Source organism: Dunckerocampus dactyliophorus, chromosome 12, assembly GCF_027744805.1.
Source record: "Dunckerocampus dactyliophorus isolate RoL2022-P2 chromosome 12, RoL_Ddac_1.1, whole genome shotgun sequence".
In the NCBI taxonomy this organism is placed as follows: Eukaryota; Metazoa; Chordata; class Actinopteri; order Syngnathiformes; family Syngnathidae; genus Dunckerocampus; species Dunckerocampus dactyliophorus.
In genome coordinates this window covers 11910439-11928830 of record NC_072830.1, presented here as the reverse complement: position 1 = coordinate 11928830, position 18392 = coordinate 11910439, and the positions used below count along the sequence as shown (strand labels likewise).

The following is an 18392-nucleotide window of genomic DNA, read 5'->3' as shown; positions in this document are numbered from 1 at the left end:
TCTCCAACTTTAACGGGTCCCTTGTGTGTGGAAGGACTCTATTGTTGTTCCTGTGCCAAAAACGAACTGTCCTAAGGCTCTTAATGACTACAGACCTGTAGCTCTCACTTCTATGCTGATTAAAACATTTGAAAAAATTATGGAAGGGGAGCTTTTGAATTTTGTTCAGGCAAATAAGGATCCATTCCAGTTTGCTTATAGGTCTGGGAGGGGGGTTGATGATGCGTTAGGTACTCTGCTTCGTCTGATCCTGACATATCTGGAAGATGCAATGACTTTTGTACGCCTAGTTTTTTTAGTGACAGCATTTAATTGCATCCAAGTGCATATTTTGGTAGAAAGACTGAACCCTGGCCTCATATCATGGTTGATGGACTTTTTATCTGAGGTCGCAGCGTGTGAGAGTAAACAGTGTTTTATCTGATGTTCTTCTATCTTCCACTGAGTCGCCACAGGGGTGTGTCCTCTCCTCTCTTTTATTTGTCTTGTATACCAATGAGTGCTAAACTCCATACCCAGGCCGGCATATTCTCAAATTTGCAGATGACTCTGTGATTGTGTCTCTCCTTAGGGATGATGATTCTGATCATGGCCCTGTATTGTCTGAATTTATGGACTGGTGTAGCACGTTCTTCTAAAAGGTGAACATGTCAAAAACCAAGGAGATTATTGTCGATTTTTGGAAGAATCCTACAGTCGTCTCACCTGTTGTTATTGATAAGCTAGTCATTGCGGTGGTTCAGCAGTACAAATATCTGGGAATGATGCTGGCCCACACGCTAACATTCGAGTCTCAGGTGGATGCCGTATGTAAAAAAAAAGCTAATCAGAGGATGTATTTTTACCGTAGGCTTCTCAGTTTTAAAGTGGATAACAATTTTATGAAAATGTTTTATTTTTGTTTTATTGAATCAGTACTGACATTTTCTTTTATCAGCTGGTATGGGCTGCTCACCCTCAAAAAAACAGGAACAGGTTGCGGGGCATCACGAAAGTGTGCCGCAGAACTGCTGGGACCACACTTAATGACTTAACTGTGTTGTATCAGAGGTGGATTCTGAAAAAAGCTCAATCAATCCTTGTTGATCCCAGTCATACCCTGCATGATGAGTTCAGGCTGCTTCCATCGGGTCGCAGATACGGTGTTCCAACTGTAAACGTAGGACCAATAGGATAAGGAATTATTTGGTTCCGGCAGCCACTGTTGTGCTGAATAACTGTTTGTAATGTTGGTGTTGTATTTCTTGTTTTGTTTTTTTATTTTGTATTTCTTGTTGGTTTGGCGTCTATGTGCGATACTGCTGGCTGTAGAACAATTTGCCCCTTGGGGATAATAAAGTTTACGTTGACCTACAGATCATGGCCCTTTTTTTTTTTTTTTCTTGACGGGGAAGGACGTGTATGGCAGGAGCTCTGTTGATGAAACTGGAAATTTTAACTATTTTGGTGCTTTCCTGACGACACTTCATGAACACAAGATCAGTGCTGCTCGCTGAATCCCCCAACTTTAACTTGTATCTGTACCTCTCGACTATCCAAGTATCGATACTGCTAGCAAGTCTAGCTAACTAGCTAACTGCTGAAGTTCAAAGAGGTTGCTTAGCAACAATGTCAAACACAAAGGAAAATGATTCTGGCTCTGAACTTGCAGAGGAAAACGATTCTGGCTCTGAATTCAAAGTGAACATGGAAATAAAAACATTGGCAGAATATCTAGCTAGTCCAAGATACCAAGAGTTGCAAAATGCTTTCAAGAGCTGCAAAGAAACCTTTGATAGAAGCTTCGAGAGTAGAGAGATCACTCTACGACAAATAATGCGAGCAATTGAGAAGCTGCATTCAACTGTAGAGATACAGTCTGAAGAAAATAGAGCACAAAACAAGTATATCAAAAAACTAAGAAAAGAAGTCAAGAAGTTGCAAGATGAAACTGCAGACCTGAGCGCTGCTCTTAAGGAGGTTAAATACCCTTTGGAAGATATCAAGGCTCGGCAGGACGACATTAAGGTACTGCTGAATGACAATGCTGCCTTCAGGAAGCGATAAACCGTAAAGAAAATACAGCATTTTGCAAGGATGTTAGGGTTCTGCAGGATGATATCAGGGCATTATTGGAAGATAACGCTGCCTTGCGCACTGCTCTCAAGGAGGCTATAAACCATATGGAAGCCGCCTCACGTACTGATCTTAAGGATGCTAAAGACCCCAGGGAAGAAAATAGAGCACTATGCAATGATATCAACATTCTACAGGATGATATCAAGGCACTATTGAAGGACAGTGCTGACTTTCGCACCACCCTTGAGGAAGAGAAAGAAGCAAAGGAGAATATTAAGGAGCAAGTTAAAAACTTCATTGACGAGATGGATCAGATGGCACGAATGAATGATGTGGTCCTCACAGGGCTCCAAATCACACCCAAGTCAAGAGACGCTCCTTCAATAAAGCAACAGATTGCTAACTTCCTACACTCGAAGGAGGTGGATGTCGGTGTCAACAGTATTGACACTTGCGTCCCACTCTATGGCAGAAACAACAACACACCTGTCATCATTAAGTTCACCAACAGGGAATCCAAAACTGCACTGCTGAAACGGGGAAAGAAGCTAAGAGGCACCAACGTCTACATGAATGAGCATCTGACAAAACGCAATTCTGACATCGCCAAAAAAGCACGAGACCTGAGGAAGCAAGGAAAGATTCAAAACACTTGGAGCACTAACGGGAAAATCTACATCAAACTAAAAGGAGGTCCAGGAGTCGCAAGAGTGCTTGTTGTCCAAGATATCAGCGATCTGGGAACATATTAAAGATCATATGACTATGACAATAAGCATAATTGCAATAACCTTGACATAGTTAATAAAAGGGACTCTTGTATACAAACTCAGTGTCACTAGCAGTGCAAAACCAAAGAAGATGTGGATATCAACAGGAGAGGAAGGACAGGATAAACAAAGGGAAAAGGAAAGGAAATGCTTTTTTTTTTTTTAGCATTTGTGTACCTGTATACTGTATATGTGTATACTGTATATGTATATATGTGCGTACTTGTGTAAGTGCAGATGTAAGTGTATATATATGTATGTGCATGTTTGTATGTGTATGTACACACACGTATGTATTAGCAATTCATGTGCTACAAAAAGGGGATAGGATTAAATAAGCTCTGCTTCTTCCTACTCCTTTTCGGACATATGCATGTTCGAAATAAATTCAACCAACCAACCAACCAACTGTGCGTTGATGCAAGAACCTTCAATCTCATTTCAATCTGATATCAAAGCACAGTGTAGAGTGTATGTTATTGAAGGTTCTTGTATCAAAGCACAGTGCCATGATGTGCAGTATGCGATTGATAACAGATTGATATCAGATTGAAGGTTCTCGTATCAATCATACTACAAATCATGGCACTGTGCTATACAAGAACCTGCAATCTGATATCAATCTGTTATCGATCACATACTACACATCATGGCACTGTGCCATACAAGAACCTTCAATCTGACATAAATCTGATATCAATGTGGTATCATTGACCAATGACACGTCTTTGTGCTTTGTATCAAGTAGTTTTCAGTACAATTCCAAATGATGCGGCGTCCTTTGGAAATGACATCTATGTATTCTTTTCCTTTAGTCTTCATGTCATTTCTGCTCACACACACTGCCTTATTCTGTAGTGACCGGGGGCGGAGCAATGAGGCATGTTGACCTGAGCTCTGTACTCTGTGCCACTACTTCCATGTAGCTTCCATGCTAGTTTTGAACTTTTTTATTTGGACATTCATCTATTCATCAATGTTCTACACCGCTTGTGATCATTATGGTCACAGGTAAACTGGAACCTATCCCAGCTGACTTGGGGTGAGAGGTGTGCTACACCCTGGACGATGGGGAAGACATTTATAGCAACAAACTGACTATTTTCTCTTATTATCTCTACTGGGTAATAGGAATGTAAAGGTGACTATAGGGGTGTTATTTCATGTCTGGAGGGCTCTAATAATGTTAAAACCTGTATTTAGCAAGTCATAAGCAGGGTTTCTATGCTCTAACTACCAAAATATTACACTCATAAATAAGAAATCCTACTTGTCGGAAATTCACATCGGTCACGACAGGAACCAATTAACCGCTATAAATGAGGAATTACTGTAGTATAATATAATGTAGAATTACTGTATATACAGTAGCTCTCCCTGTCAAAAAAACATTTCAACCTTCAGGGAGGCATAAGCAAGACCCATCTCACCAAATGTTTCACAAATCAAATTCAAGACTTTTACAACAGAGTTGATGAATATGAAGAATAAGAATATGCATGAAGTCCTATGCTCCTTTTTGGGATTGGGTTACACATTCAGCTTTGTCTTCAAAAGTATCCAATGGTCATAGAAACAGCACCTTTGGTCCCTGTACCTATTATAACAGACATATAGAAAAGATAAGAAGATGCTGCCAAAGCTCACCTGCAGGACAGAGGAGTGTGTTGTGAGCAACGGACTGAGGCGTTCCTTCAGCCTGAATGAAAAACCCACAAAGAAAATGTTACATAGCAATGAAAACAAAGCAAGCTGACACAATATGCACCCAAAATTAATGTAATTTCAATTGTATGTTCTATATACAGCAACAGACCACAAAACCAATTGAATAATGTCTATACATTGTTCTTGTAATAAAGCCATAGTATTATCTTATTAACATGACGGCATGTCATTTCTGTCTCTACACGCTCACTTTTAACAATTTATCATCTGCATAACATGTGGAGGAGCGATCACATTCATTGAACGACACATTTTATTGACACAGTGGTGTCTGGCCTAAACACTACCAGAAGCACTGACCTACATTTATATTTTATTTTATTCCCAACACTCTATTTTAATTTTCATTTCGCTGCGTGTTTCTTGGCTGCACTGCTTCCAGTTGTGTATGTGTTTGTTAGATCTTTTTGCCCAATCAAATTTCAGCTTCTATGTGTTGTCATGTCAATGTAATCTGCCAAAGGCCTTCACAGTCAGCAGTGCTGGCCCATATCACATACACACTATTAGCAATGGGGCTATTTTCTTGATAGCCAATCAGATTTCAGATTTGCCTCACAGAGCCAGCTAGCAGGCCCACAGTGACCTCAGCATTTTTGATTGATGTCTAAAAGCCTATGCTAAAAGTTTAATTTAAGAGCTGATGTCTAGCACCTTCCATGGTTTTCTTGATAATAACCAAAATCACTTAAGTTCTTACATGAATAGCTATAGCATTGTACTGCCAAAATTTTTTACTCTTATTAGCTATTTTTGTTGTCATTGTTATATTTGTCCAAACAAAGGTACCTTTAGTTCTATCAGGCATTAAAATGAACAAGAAACTGAAGAAATAAGGGTGGTCTAATCATTTTTTCCAGACTGTAATTATATATATTTATATACACACAGTATATATACACACATACACACACACACACACACACACTCCTAGTGGGACAGGCTCCAGCATACCCCCGCGACCCTGATGAGGAGAAGCAGCATAGAAGATGGATGGATGGACAACACAACTGAAACTTTTTATTATTAAGAAAAAAAAATCAAACCTACGTGGCCCTGTGTCAAAAGTGATTGCCCCCCCCCCCCCCCCGTTAAAACATAACTTCACTGAGATTAATTGAGCTCTATCAGTCTGTGAAAAGGTTATAAAGCCATTTCTAAAGCGTTGGGCCTCCAGCTAACCACAGTGAGAGCCACTATCCACAAATGGCGAAAACATGGAACAGCGGTGAACCTCCCCAGGAGTGGCTGTCCAACCAAAATTACCCCAAGAGTACAACGATGACTCATCCAAGTGGTCACAAAAGACCCCACAACAACAACCAAAGAACTGCAGGCCTCACTTAAGGTCAGTGTTCATGACTCCACCATAAGACCAAAAAGAACATTAGTCTCAATTTTGCCAGAAAACATCTTGATGATCCCCAAGACGTTTGGGGAAAATACTCCCACAAGACAAAAGTAGAACTTTTTGGAAGGTGTGTGTACCATTACATCTGGCGTAAAAGTAACGCTGCATTTCAGAAAAAGAACATCATACCAACAGTAAAATATGGTGGTGGTAGTGTGATGGTGTGGGACTGTTTTGCTGCTTCAGGACCTGGAAGACTTGCTCTGATAAATGGAACCATGAATTCTGCTGTCTAAAATCCTGAAGGAGAATGTCCAGCCAACTGTTGGTGAGCTGAAACCAACTTGGGTTCTGCAGCAGGACAATGATCGAAAACACACCAGCAAGTCCACCTCTGAATGGCTGAAGAAAAACAAAATGAAGACTTTGGAGTGGCCTGATCTGAATCCTATTGAGATGGTGTGGCATGACCTTAAAAAGACGCTTCATGCTACAAAACCCTCCAATGTGGCTGGATTACAACAATTCTGCAAAGATGAGTGGGCCAAAATTCCTCTACTGCACTGTAAGAGACTCATTGCAAGTTATCGCAAACACTTGATTGCAGTTGTTGCTGCTAAGGGTTGGTTATTACGTTTAGAGGGCAATGACTTTTTCACACACGGCCATGTAGGTTTGGGTTTTTTTCTCCCTTAATAATAAAAAGTTTCATTTAAAAACTGTATTTTGTGTTCAGTTGTGTTGTCATTGACTAATATTTAAATTTGTTTGTGATCTGAAACATTTCAGTGTGACAAACATGCAAAAAAAAAAAATCAGGAAGGAGGCAAACACAGACGATTCTTGTTTGTAAAATATGTTGATAAAGAATAACGTGCTTTTAACTGCAGCAGTGTACAGCACTGAGTAGTTACTAATATACGTGATAATCACGTGTACATTGCCAGTGACAGGTACTGACCTCCACCAGCAGGGTGCGGACCACGGTGTCAACGCGGCCCACGTCAGGCACAGCCGCCACCTCATTTCCACACATCTCGTCTGTCTTCACAGCCTCAGCGCTGACCTTCAGATTGACCTTACCTGTGTGCAAACAAACACTCTTACTCTGACAGCAAGGGGAATATTGATTAGCATTTCATCAAATTCAGCTTTCGTTGCTTTCCAAGCCAATTTAGTCTTAGGCTTTATCCACCCCCCTCCTCCGTGTTGGCCAGATTCCCGTCCTATTGGCCGTCATTAATCCCCATTTGTTGCCTTATAAGACACGCTCTCCTCATACCTCCATCTCCCACCCCCTACGCTCCTTCACATCCAAAATTGTTCTCACAGAGGCAACGTACAGATCAGCCCCTGAGGGAGAGGTTTCCAAGTGTTTCATCAGTGATGCTACCTGACATGTTAGTACAAGTGATTGTCAGCACGCCTCCAAGGGAGTCTGAGCATTCATCACAGCCTCGTCCTCATCCAGCTGATACAAAGACTCTTTTTCCAGGCCAGCTACTGCTCCACATACAAATCCATTATCCACTCTACTTTATAAGCTTTATATTTATGTCAACTTGACAGCATCTAACATCAGTTAACTGCTTACAATGGAATATTTTGGGCAATTCTGAATTGATATCCTATGCTGGCAAAATAAGTTTTCTTTGCAGTATTACACTACAATATCACAACTACTGCACAATATGAAACGTCTTTCTTAATTTCACATATTCATCAACTGTAATTTGCAGACTGGCCTGTAAGTTTGTGATTGGTACTAATAAATCACGTTTAATCACGTTCACGGAAAGCTCTCCCATTATTATGTTGTAGCTATTATGGTGAAGTTATTTTAACTCATTCAAAATTCCTAAAATAAATTGATTTTTTATTTTAATTTACAGGAATTAAAGCAATTTTTGAAACCTCCTGAAGATGCAACAACATTGTACCAAAAAAAACTAGGGTTCATTATAATTATCAGCCAGATATAAGGAAATTATGACGGCATACAAATAAATTAGATAACATTAAATATGGCTCTGCTAACGGATAATAAAAAAAAAATGGTGCAATGAGGGGGAGATTACCCATATTGTGAGGGTCGTAACTTACCCTGAGCACACTTGTAAACAAACATTCACTTTCCGAGGAAGACATTTTGCGTGCTAGTTGTGCCAAATGCTCCACAATGAGAAGAAAATACCCCATAAAGCACACAAAAAACCTTATAAGCCACGTGAAACGGCAGAGCCGCGGCATTTGAACAGTGCAAAAAGTTTGCTAGAGACCTCCGTCGCGTCACACCAGTTACTCAAAGTGTGTGTCCGAATGCAGCGCACTTTGCTGGGCCACACCAGGTGGGTCCCTCCGCTCTATGCTCTGGTTCTGATTCTGATAGTAGTGATGTGGTAGTAGTAATGTCATAATATTTGATTAGGACATACCAGGTACCGTTGGTCAAATCCTAATTTGTTCCAGTCCTTTTTACCTCCAGGTGTGCACAAACTACACTTAAATCTAAATTTTAAAAGTAGATACAAAAAAACCTCTCAAAAACATTGGCATGCCATGACTGAATACAACATATGAAGTATTTGCTTTATGCAACACTGCCTAAATGTGAATTTGTCAAGATGAAAATCACCCTTGCGTGACGCATGCTCTATCAAAAGTACAACCTGAAAGGTCATCTATAATAACTTAACATCATCAATAATGTCAACATTGAGATTTTATAACAAACATGATTACCAAGAGCGCTTGGAGTGACAATCCAGGAGAAAGTTCTACTCTCATCACTGCATAAACACACACTGTATTGGCAGCCATCACATTTCCTGAAGGTGTACTGCTCTGAATCATCCAGTGTAACTTCCACCTGAAAACACACACAATACATGATGACTTTTTTGATACCATTAAACCTTCATTTAAAAACTTTGTTTTGTGTTCAGTTGTGTTTGTCATTGACTAATATTTAAATTTGTTTGATGATCTGAAACATTTAAGTGTGACAAACGTGCAAAAAAATATATCAGGAAGGGGGCCAAACACTTTTTCACACCATAGATATTGTTTTAGTTACTCTGAACAATACCACCCCACAGGGAGGTCACCTCCTGTTATTGTGTTCCACAGTCACCATCTCCTTGAACAACCAATGTGAATCCATGTTCGAGATGTAATATAGTGTGGTTACATTAGCATTTGTAGTTACCATGATGCATTTGGAGAGATAATTGAAGACCGTTGCTTTGAGAGTAAATACTTCTCCTCGGATGACAGAGTAGGGCAGCGTGAGACTGACAAAGAAGGGCTGGAAGGCCGTCAGTGCAGTGTTGGCTGACACGCCGAAGCCCACAGAAGACACACAGAAAGCTCCAGCAGCCCACTTGGTGATGGTGTCTGGTACCGTCTTCTCTACACTGACGGCACCCGTGTCTCTGGACAGGAGGCAAATGGACAGACTGCTTGAAGCTCAAAAACCATGGATGCAAACGTCAATAAAGAAATCTGTGCCAGTGTGTAAGATGCATAAAAAAACAAACATATTTTTCACATATTTACCCAACAGCAACGATGTCCCAGATCCAGGTCTCTGGGAAGAATACCCTAATGGTCTCCTTCTTCACCTCCTTTCTCGACCCAGGCATCACGTTAAACGCCATGGAAACAGGGGCATCTAAGAAATCTTCTGAGAGGCCAGAAAGAAGACCTTTAAAGGGAATCCGGGCACACACTTTGTCAGCTTCCTTTTTTTAACTCTGTGCCGACGAGCAAATAAAGTTTTTGTACCTTCAATTTGCTACAAAGACGATAATATGACAATATGAGCGGTAAACCTAATCAACATACCATCATAATAATATGCAAATCGGCTTTGAAGACAGTCATAAGGTTTTTTCACATCTGAATTTGTCACCAGCTTGACTCCAATTTCCTGCGAGAGAGAAAAAGAAATTGATCAGCAAGTCACAAATCATGAACACCAAAAATTGTCTCGCAGCAGCTCCAGTATTTCTCCCTCCCATTACATTAGGGCACATAAAAAGAGTACAATTTGATTAATATTTCATTAGGAAATAAATAATAATTCATTAAATAACAATTTTTGGATGAGAAGCTGCATAGATTAGTGGTTGGCATGTCTTTCTCACAGTAAGGAGAGATCAAGTGTTCAAATATTTGTGTATCTCTGTGTGGAGTTTGCATTTGTGCCCTACTGTAACAAGGACAACCGCTATAGGAAAATTAATGAATAAAAAATTTAATTTCAAAAATAGTAAAAATTGTGTAGACTGCTGAAAATGTTAAGACCAGTTGAAATGTCAAGAATTTACATTTTGCACTGTCGGATCTCAAGGAGTTTTTAAGTAGAGCTTCAAAATGCAAAAAGAAGAAATGGGAGTAAGACAAAAATTTATTGCAAACAAGCATTCAAGTAAAATAGGCTGTTCTAACCTTTAAGAGCACAGCCTTTAAAAGGCAAAATGTTGGCAAAAATTTGTATTGAATGTGATTTAGGTATTCACACTGCCGTGATCTCTTGATGGAAAAGGCAAAAAAGCTTTCTCTCTTTGAATAAGGTGGGATTGTTGAGCTGAGGTTGGACGGAGTAAGACAGTCATTTGAAACTTCTAAACATCCCGAGGGTTATGGAACAAAAACGTTAAGTGGTAGACCCAAAAAAACGTGGCGCCACGTTCTGCGCAGCTGTCGAGTGCTTGACCCCCAGTATTCAGAAACAGGTGTGGGTGGTGGAAAATAAAAATACTTTAATAAAGCGGTGAAAACAACAAAAAGCGACAGGGGTGAAAAAGGCTCTGTGAAAAAAATCATACATGGAAGACTTGGGCTGTAGTAACAGGAAAGGGAACCGTCTAAGTGACAGCACAGATGAGGTACACAAAGGCAACAAGCAAAGAGACAATGAACCAGCGCCGTATTTGAGATGGCACTGGGATTTTAAACCCAATTAATTACGATTGCAGCCAGCTGCACAACAAACCACTGCGGTGAAGCGGATGCAGCGTCCCTCTAGCAGGAAGTGCAGCGCACCAAATTAAGAGCACAGGACAGGAAGTGCTCACTCCTGTCCTGTTGAGCATGACAACCGGCCCTGAGCCGGAGGATCCTATTGGCTGTTCGTCAAGACAAGGGACCACTCTCGGCCCAAATGAAGGTTGTCACTGGTGCCGAGTGCAGTCCAATAACCATCAGACGCCATCTGCCAGAGAAGGCTGTTTAGAACAAAAAACATTGTCTCATTCAAGGCCACAAAATTGGCCATTTGGAATTTGCAGGAGAGCACCAAACATGGGACATTGAAAAGTGGAAAAAAGTTTTATTCTCTGATGAGAAAAAATGTAACCTGAACTTTACAAATGACTTCTTCCAGAGGAATAAGCTCACTCTTTTGGACCATCCTGCATGTTCCCCTGATCTAAATCCAACTGAGAACATTTGGGGATGGATGGCAAGGGAAGTTTACAAAAATGGACATCAGTTCCAGACAGTGGATGCCCTCTGTGAAACCATCCTCACCACCTGGAGCAACATTCCCACTAGCCTCCTGGAAACACTGCATGCCCAAACCCTTTTTACAGCTGATTAACAAGAATGATTTATATTTTAGGGGAGGTTTGAGCTATGTCTTAAACTTTTTATCAGCTGATGAACAGCCTATTTCTCTTTAATTCTTGTTTGCAAAAAATGCTTACTCATTTTGAAGCGTTATTTAGAAGCTCATTAAGATCCAACCGTGCAAAATGTAAATTCTTGCAATTTTTCAACTGGTCTTAACATTTTGATTGGGAGTGTATACGATGTGAAGCTCCCACCCCTTCAACCTCATGTATTTTACAAACACAACATCTGGATATGATCCTTGTTGTTTGTTGAGTTATTTTGAGGGGACAAAGTGTCCTTTCTTTAGGTGTTGTCCTATGAAAAGATGATATAAAATATTAGCAGAAATATGTCAGGTGTACTAACTTTTGTGAAACAATGTGTACAGATATAATGTGTATATTACAACAGAAGTCATTTAATTTTAGGATTGTTATTTTATGAAACTAAATAGTTTTATTTTTATTGAACTTATTGACATGACAGCATGTCATTTCTGTCTCAACATGATCACGTTTACAATTCCTCATCTGAGCTCTGCATTGTGTGGAAAAGCGATCATACGTAACATATGCCGATCAGTGTTAATTGACTGTAGCCATGGCCTTACTTTAAAGATGCTGAAGACGTCATTCTTCTTATTGGTTGGTCCAAAGTAAACGGAGCGCTTGTCTCGCCCACCTGGTGCAGCATCATCCAAAATGTCAGGTTCAGACTCTGGCATGGGCTCAGGGAGGCACGGATATGGCTCATTGTCTTCAACCTCATGAGAGTATCCCGACAGCTTCTGCAGAGGCAGCTGACTGTAAACCTGCACAAAAACATACATTTAAGCTCCAAATGATGTTCTTCTTGTTTGTATAATGCTATCACTCACTGGAAGTGACACCAGAAAGTGAAAAAAGACATTGATATTGATAGCACAGATACTAGATGATCCTGGTAATGTCTAGTGTTATCTAGAACAAAAGGGTTTCATGAAGGGATTTCAAGTATGGCGCTGTGAGCCTGCCATTAGAGAACATACTGTAGAAGGCTTAAAGCCGACTTGATCCCTGAAAAAGATTTTCTTGGCTCTACTTTGTGTTTTCTGCTCAACCCAGGCTGTGTCTTCTCACTGTAGGAACTAAAAATGTATACATTTTGCCTTTAACATAACTGTAGTTAGCTTAGTAGGTTTTAGGAATGTTTTTATTTTCTCAAAAAGCTTTGCCTTCCAACTCAGCTCTCTTTTCACCATGACCGTCCACGTAGTGATGAGGAGACGTGTCAACCAAGACAGTCCCTCAACATCCAACATGTCTCGTATTTACAGACCAAAAATGTTATTTTAGTTAATTCATTTAAGGGAGCACTTACATGATACCCTAGCTACACAACAGGCAGAATGAGCCAGAATGCCGTTGTCGGGATGACAATTCTTGGTTTATACTTGGATATGTAAAGTGCATTATAACAACTCTGACTGCATTCTGAGTGCATTTGAAATATCAGGGCTCATTCTTGTAGCTGGCCCAAATATATACATACATATACAGTATATATATACACTGCTCAAAAGAATTAGAGGAACACTTCGAAAACACATCAGATCTAAACTGGGGGAAAAATGATCTTGAATATCTTGACTGATAATAAGTGGGTGATGTATTAGTAACAAAATGATGCCACATAATTTGATAGAAATGAAAACGATCACCCTATAGAGGGGGGAAATCAAAGACATGCCAAAAATGAAAGTGAAAAAATGATGCAGCACACTGGTCCATTTTGCTCAAATGTCATTGTAGCAACTCAAAATGATTCTCAGTAGTTTGTGTGGCCCCCACGTGCTTGTACGCATGCCTGACAACGTCGGGGCATGCTCCTAATGAGACTACGGATGGTGTCCTGGGGGATCCCCTCCCAGATCTGGACCAGGGCATCACTGCGGTACCTGGACGCATGGAGGAGATTCCAGGAGACAGGTAGTTACTCCAGGAGAGCTGGACAGGGCCATAGAAGGCCCTTCAACCCTCAGCAGGATCGGTATCTGCTCCTTTGAGGCAAGGAGGAACAGGATGAGCACTGCCAGAGCCCTACAAAATGACCTCCAGCAGGCCACTGGTGTGAATGTTTCTGACCAAACAATCAGAAACAGGCTCCATAAGGGTGGCCTGAGGGCCCGACGTCCTGTAGTGGGCCCTGTGCTCACTGCCCAGCACCGTAGAGCTCGATTGGCATTTGCCATAGACCACCAGAATTGGCAACTACACCACTGGTGCCCTGTGCTCTTCCCTGATGAGAGCAAATTCAACCTGAGCACATGCGACAGACGTGAAAGGGTCTGGAGATGCCGTGGAGAACGTTATGCTGCCTGCAACATCATTGAGCATGACCGGTTTGGTGGTGGGTCAGTGATGGTCTGGGGAGGCATATCCCTGGAAGGACGCACAGACCTCTACAGGTTAGATAACGGCACCCTGACTGCTATTAGGTATCGGGATGAAATCCTTGGACCCATTGTCAGAACCTACGCTGGTGCAGTGGGACCTGGGTTCCTCCTGGTCCACGACAATGCCCGACCTCATGTGGCTAGTGTATGCAGGTAGTTCCTGGAGGATGAAGGAATTGATACCATTGACTGGTCCCCACGTTCACCTGACCTAAACCCAATAGAACACCTCTGGGACATTATGTTTAGGTCCATCCGGCGGCGCCAGGTTGCTCCTCAGACTGTCCAGGAGCTCATTGATCTGATGTGTTTTTGAAGTGTTCCTCTAATTTTTTTGAGCAGTATATATACCGTATTTTCACAACCACAAGGCGCACTTAAAAGTCTTAAATTTTGTCCAAAATGGGCGGGGCGCCTTATAATGCGGAGCGCCGTATGTGTGTACCGAGTTCCAAAATCTGTAAGTGTTGCTGCGTGACTTTTATGAGCGCTCCGCTCGACTGACTGGGAGCCTGCCGACACGCTGCTTGTATAGAGGAAAGGAAAGGTGGACGTGACTGAGGACGCTAAAGGCACGCCCCAGTAGTTATATAAGTTTATTTTTATTATGAAATGGCGCCATCTATCCATCCAACTACATCACCAACATGGACGACGTGCCGCTCACTTTCCACATCCTGGTGAACCACACTGTAGAGAAGACCAGCACCGTAGCGATACACACAACGCGACACAAGAAGTCGGCTTTTACTGTTGTGCTTGGTTGCCATGGTAATGGACAGAAACTGCTACCTGTGGTAGACGCTGACGCTGCCTAAAGAAAAGTTTCCAGCCGGACCAAAGCGGCTGGAAGGAGAAAATGGCTGAGTGACGTGTACGGAAAGAAACCGGATGTTTTTCACACGTATCACCACAAATGAACCTGGAGCTTAACATCATTCCGGGAGGCTTGACGAGGGAACTCCAACCGCTGGACATCGGTGTAAACACGGCGTTTAAAGTTACGTTGCGAGCGCCGTGGGAGCGATAGATGACAGCTAGCGAACACAGGAATGCAGCGCCGTGCTAGTTTCGCCACAATTTCTGAATGGATGTAAACACGGCGTTTAAAGTTACATTGCGAGCGGCGTGGGAGCAATGGATGACAGCTAGCGAACACGCTTCAGTAACACTGGAATGCAGCGCCGTGCTAGTTTCGCCACAATTTGTGAATGGATGTAAACACGGCGTTTAAAGTTACGTCGCGAGCGGCATGGGAGCGATGGATGACAGCTAGCGAACACAGCTTCACTAATGGATTGTGGATGCTTGGGCTAACGTGTCTGATGCACTGTTCAAGCTTTCACAAAAGCCAGCATCATTTCTGAGGCGCCGCACGGCAACGAGACTGACTGACAAAGACGACAGGGAACCTGGCGTGTTTGATGGAGAACTTGCCCCGCTCTTCATTTGGGATATAAAAGATTTGTGGATTAGGATTTATCAAAAATAACGTGAGTACATTGTTAAATACTTCAATAAAGTACAACCCAACTCAGTTTTGCTCTCGCTGGCTTTTTAAAAACATACAATAGCAAGCATTCTAGCGTATTGTCGCGTCGTTCCCCGGCGTGCTTTGCGGTAGTGTTTTGCTGCGTCGCTGGGGAGCACTTCCTGTTCCCCAGCGTGCTTTGCGGTTGTGTTTTGGTACAAATGCTCTTAAAGTTACATGTTTGAGCTACATAGTTGTTAGTTATTGTTCTGCAAAAATAGAGGTAATGTCTTGTCTGTGTTTGCGTTGCTGTGTGATGTTTTTAGTTGTGCACCATGACTTAGACTGTTGTGTTGAGTGATGACCATCCTGATTTCAAGTAGGCTAGTCGGTATGTGTTACCATGCATACCTGCACCCAATAGCACGGTGCGCCTTGTGTATGTGTTAAATACAAAAATAGCACCTGTAGCTGAAACTGCGCCTTTTAATACGGTGCGCTTTATGGTCGTGAAAATACAGGTATATATACACAGTATATATATATATATATATATATATATATATATATATACACACATATACACATATATACATATATATATATATACACATATACATATATATATATATATATACACATATACATATATATATATATATATATATATATATATATATATATATATATATATATATATATATATATATACACACACACACACACACACACACACACACACACACACACACACACACACACACACAGTCAAACCTGTCTTAGCGGCCACCTGTATAGAACGGCCACCTGCCTATAGCAGCCACTGAAAAATCCCCCGCAGCAAATTTACATGTTATAGACGCTGTGTATAGCAGTCACCTGTCCAACGCAGCCAGCGGCCACCCATTTTGTCTCCCTTGGTCAATATCTGACCGCATATAGCGGCCAAATTACCGACTCAAGTAGAAGCTTCATGCACTAAAAAATTTTGTTTTTCAATCAGTGAAGCCATCTTTTGTAGACTTGAATTACTGAGTCCTAGCTCAGTCACAATCATTCACAAGATCCAAACAAACTGTCAGTTGTTCCACATAAAAATGCCGTCTTCTTTTGAGCTTGCCATTTCCTGGTCAAACATGTAACTTTAAGAGCATTTGCACCAAAACATTACCGCAAAGTAGGCTGGGAACAGGACGTGCTCCCAGCGACGCTACAATAAAAAAAAAAAACATACGCTAGCATGCATGCGGCAGCGGGAGCAAAACTGAGTTCAGTTGTACTTAATTCAAGTATTTTAGAATGTACTCACGTTATTTTTTTATCAATCCTCATCCACAAATCCATCAAAGTCCTCATCTTCTGTATTCGACACAAAAAAAGCCGTCTTCTTTTCCGTTCGCTACTAGTCTGTTAACTTGTCAGTGTTATTCAGCTCCGAAGCAAAAAAGGAAACTTCTCCTGTTGCTTCTGCCAACTTTATTTATTGAACGCAGCCACCAGACAGCAGCTCAGAACACACACACATCTCTCAGCATCGTCTCTCCTTCCTGCTTGCCCACAAGGCAAAGGTTAAACAAGCCCCACTACATAGCTGTCCAGCCAATGCCTGTAAGAAATGACACCGTTTATTTCCTGGTGTGCACTGGTCAATACTGTAATGTCGCTTGTTGTGGGGAAGAAGAGACTCACGTCGCCGATGCACTTTAATGGCTTTATTAACAGCGGAGAACACTGCAGGACTTTACATCCACGCCAACATAAACACACTTCCCAACTCTCTCCAAACTCACAGCTAGCACTGAGCCTAGCTCTCCTGCTTGGGACGCCCACCGTCACTTCCCGTCACTTCCTGATGAACTAAAGCTGTAATGACAACTCTGCCGTATAAAAAGTAAAATATAAAAAACAAGCGTAAGACATTACTAGCACAGCTTTGTTCTGTGGGTCGTGGATATATTCTATCAGTTATTATTAAGCTTCTAGCTTCCTTTTAGTAAGTAATAACCTTGGCTATGATTGCACTACATTGTCATGTAGACCTACAAAGTACACTTGGAAGAACAAGAGGTGAATAAATGTATTGCAACTGATGAGGGGTAGGATTAAATAAGCTTTGCTTCTTCCTACTCCTTTTTGGACATGCAAAATTGTGAATTGTACTATGTGATGTGCTACTGTTTGACTCATGCATGTTCAAAACCATGAACCATGATAATAACAAGCCTAGTAGTGCTGTACAACTTTTATCCACAGTCCGCAGTGCCCTCTACTGGTTAACATTATTATTAATTTTTTTCCCCCTTTTTTTTCCTCTGCTGGTCAAAATTCAACCTGGACGCCAACCTGTCTATAGAGGCCACCTGTCTATAGCGGCCACTTTTGCAGACTCCCTCTAGTGGCCGCTATAGACAAGTTTGACTGTATTTAGTATTATGTGCTGCATTTTTGTTTCTTCCTCTGGACCATCGTCTTTAGTTCCTTTCCTTCTGAGAAGATTGGGTTTTTTGTCCGCTTATGGACTATTTATTCATTAATGAGTGAGCAAGCCATTAAATACTTTTATATTTGCCAACTCGGCCTCAGTGTCTGCGCCCAGGGTACAATCTAAAACCTAACGTTATAGCATATGCCTGATTTAAGGGTAAGAATATTGTTATTTGGTATTATTAATTACAGTCTTTGCTGCTTGCTTGTGTCATTTCCAGCTCGAAGCACCCATTTAACAACTGAAAAATCTACATCTACACATGCCAGGAGACACTAGGCTAATGTGCCACACAGAAGAAGATCAAATAATTACTTTTCACGAAATCAAAAGCAAAATCAAAAGTGAAGTCTAGGCATGTGGTGGTGTAAAGGTGGAGGTGATGATGCTTTCATGTGGTGGTGTAAAGGTGGAGGTGATAAAGCTTTCATGTGGTGGTGTAAAGGTGGAGGTGATGGTGTCTTCATGTGGTGGTG

At 41.4% G+C, this 18392-nt stretch overlaps 1 protein-coding gene across 5 annotated transcripts in view; it reads right to left on the bottom strand.

The window, feature by feature from the left end:
- Positions 1-18392, bottom strand: part of LOC129191224 (alpha-2-macroglobulin) — a 65567-nt gene that overhangs the window by 12479 nt on the left and 34696 nt on the right. For 2 of the 5 annotated variants that reach the window (XM_054794389.1, XM_054794390.1), the window contains exons 16-22: positions 12137-12337; positions 9754-9838; positions 9466-9613; positions 9116-9341; positions 8650-8776; positions 6869-6990; positions 4476-4527 (exon numbers count right to left, since the gene is read on the bottom strand). In XM_054794389.1, coding sequence (XP_054650364.1) covers positions 4476-4527; positions 6869-6990; positions 8650-8776; positions 9116-9341; positions 9466-9613; positions 9754-9838; positions 12137-12337 — 961 coding nt within the window. The remainder of the gene's footprint in view (positions 1-4475; positions 4528-6868; positions 6991-8649; positions 8777-9115; positions 9342-9465; positions 9614-9753; positions 9839-12136; positions 12338-18392) is intronic. The other 3 variants (XM_054794391.1, XM_054794392.1, XM_054794393.1) reach the window with 2 other exon arrangements.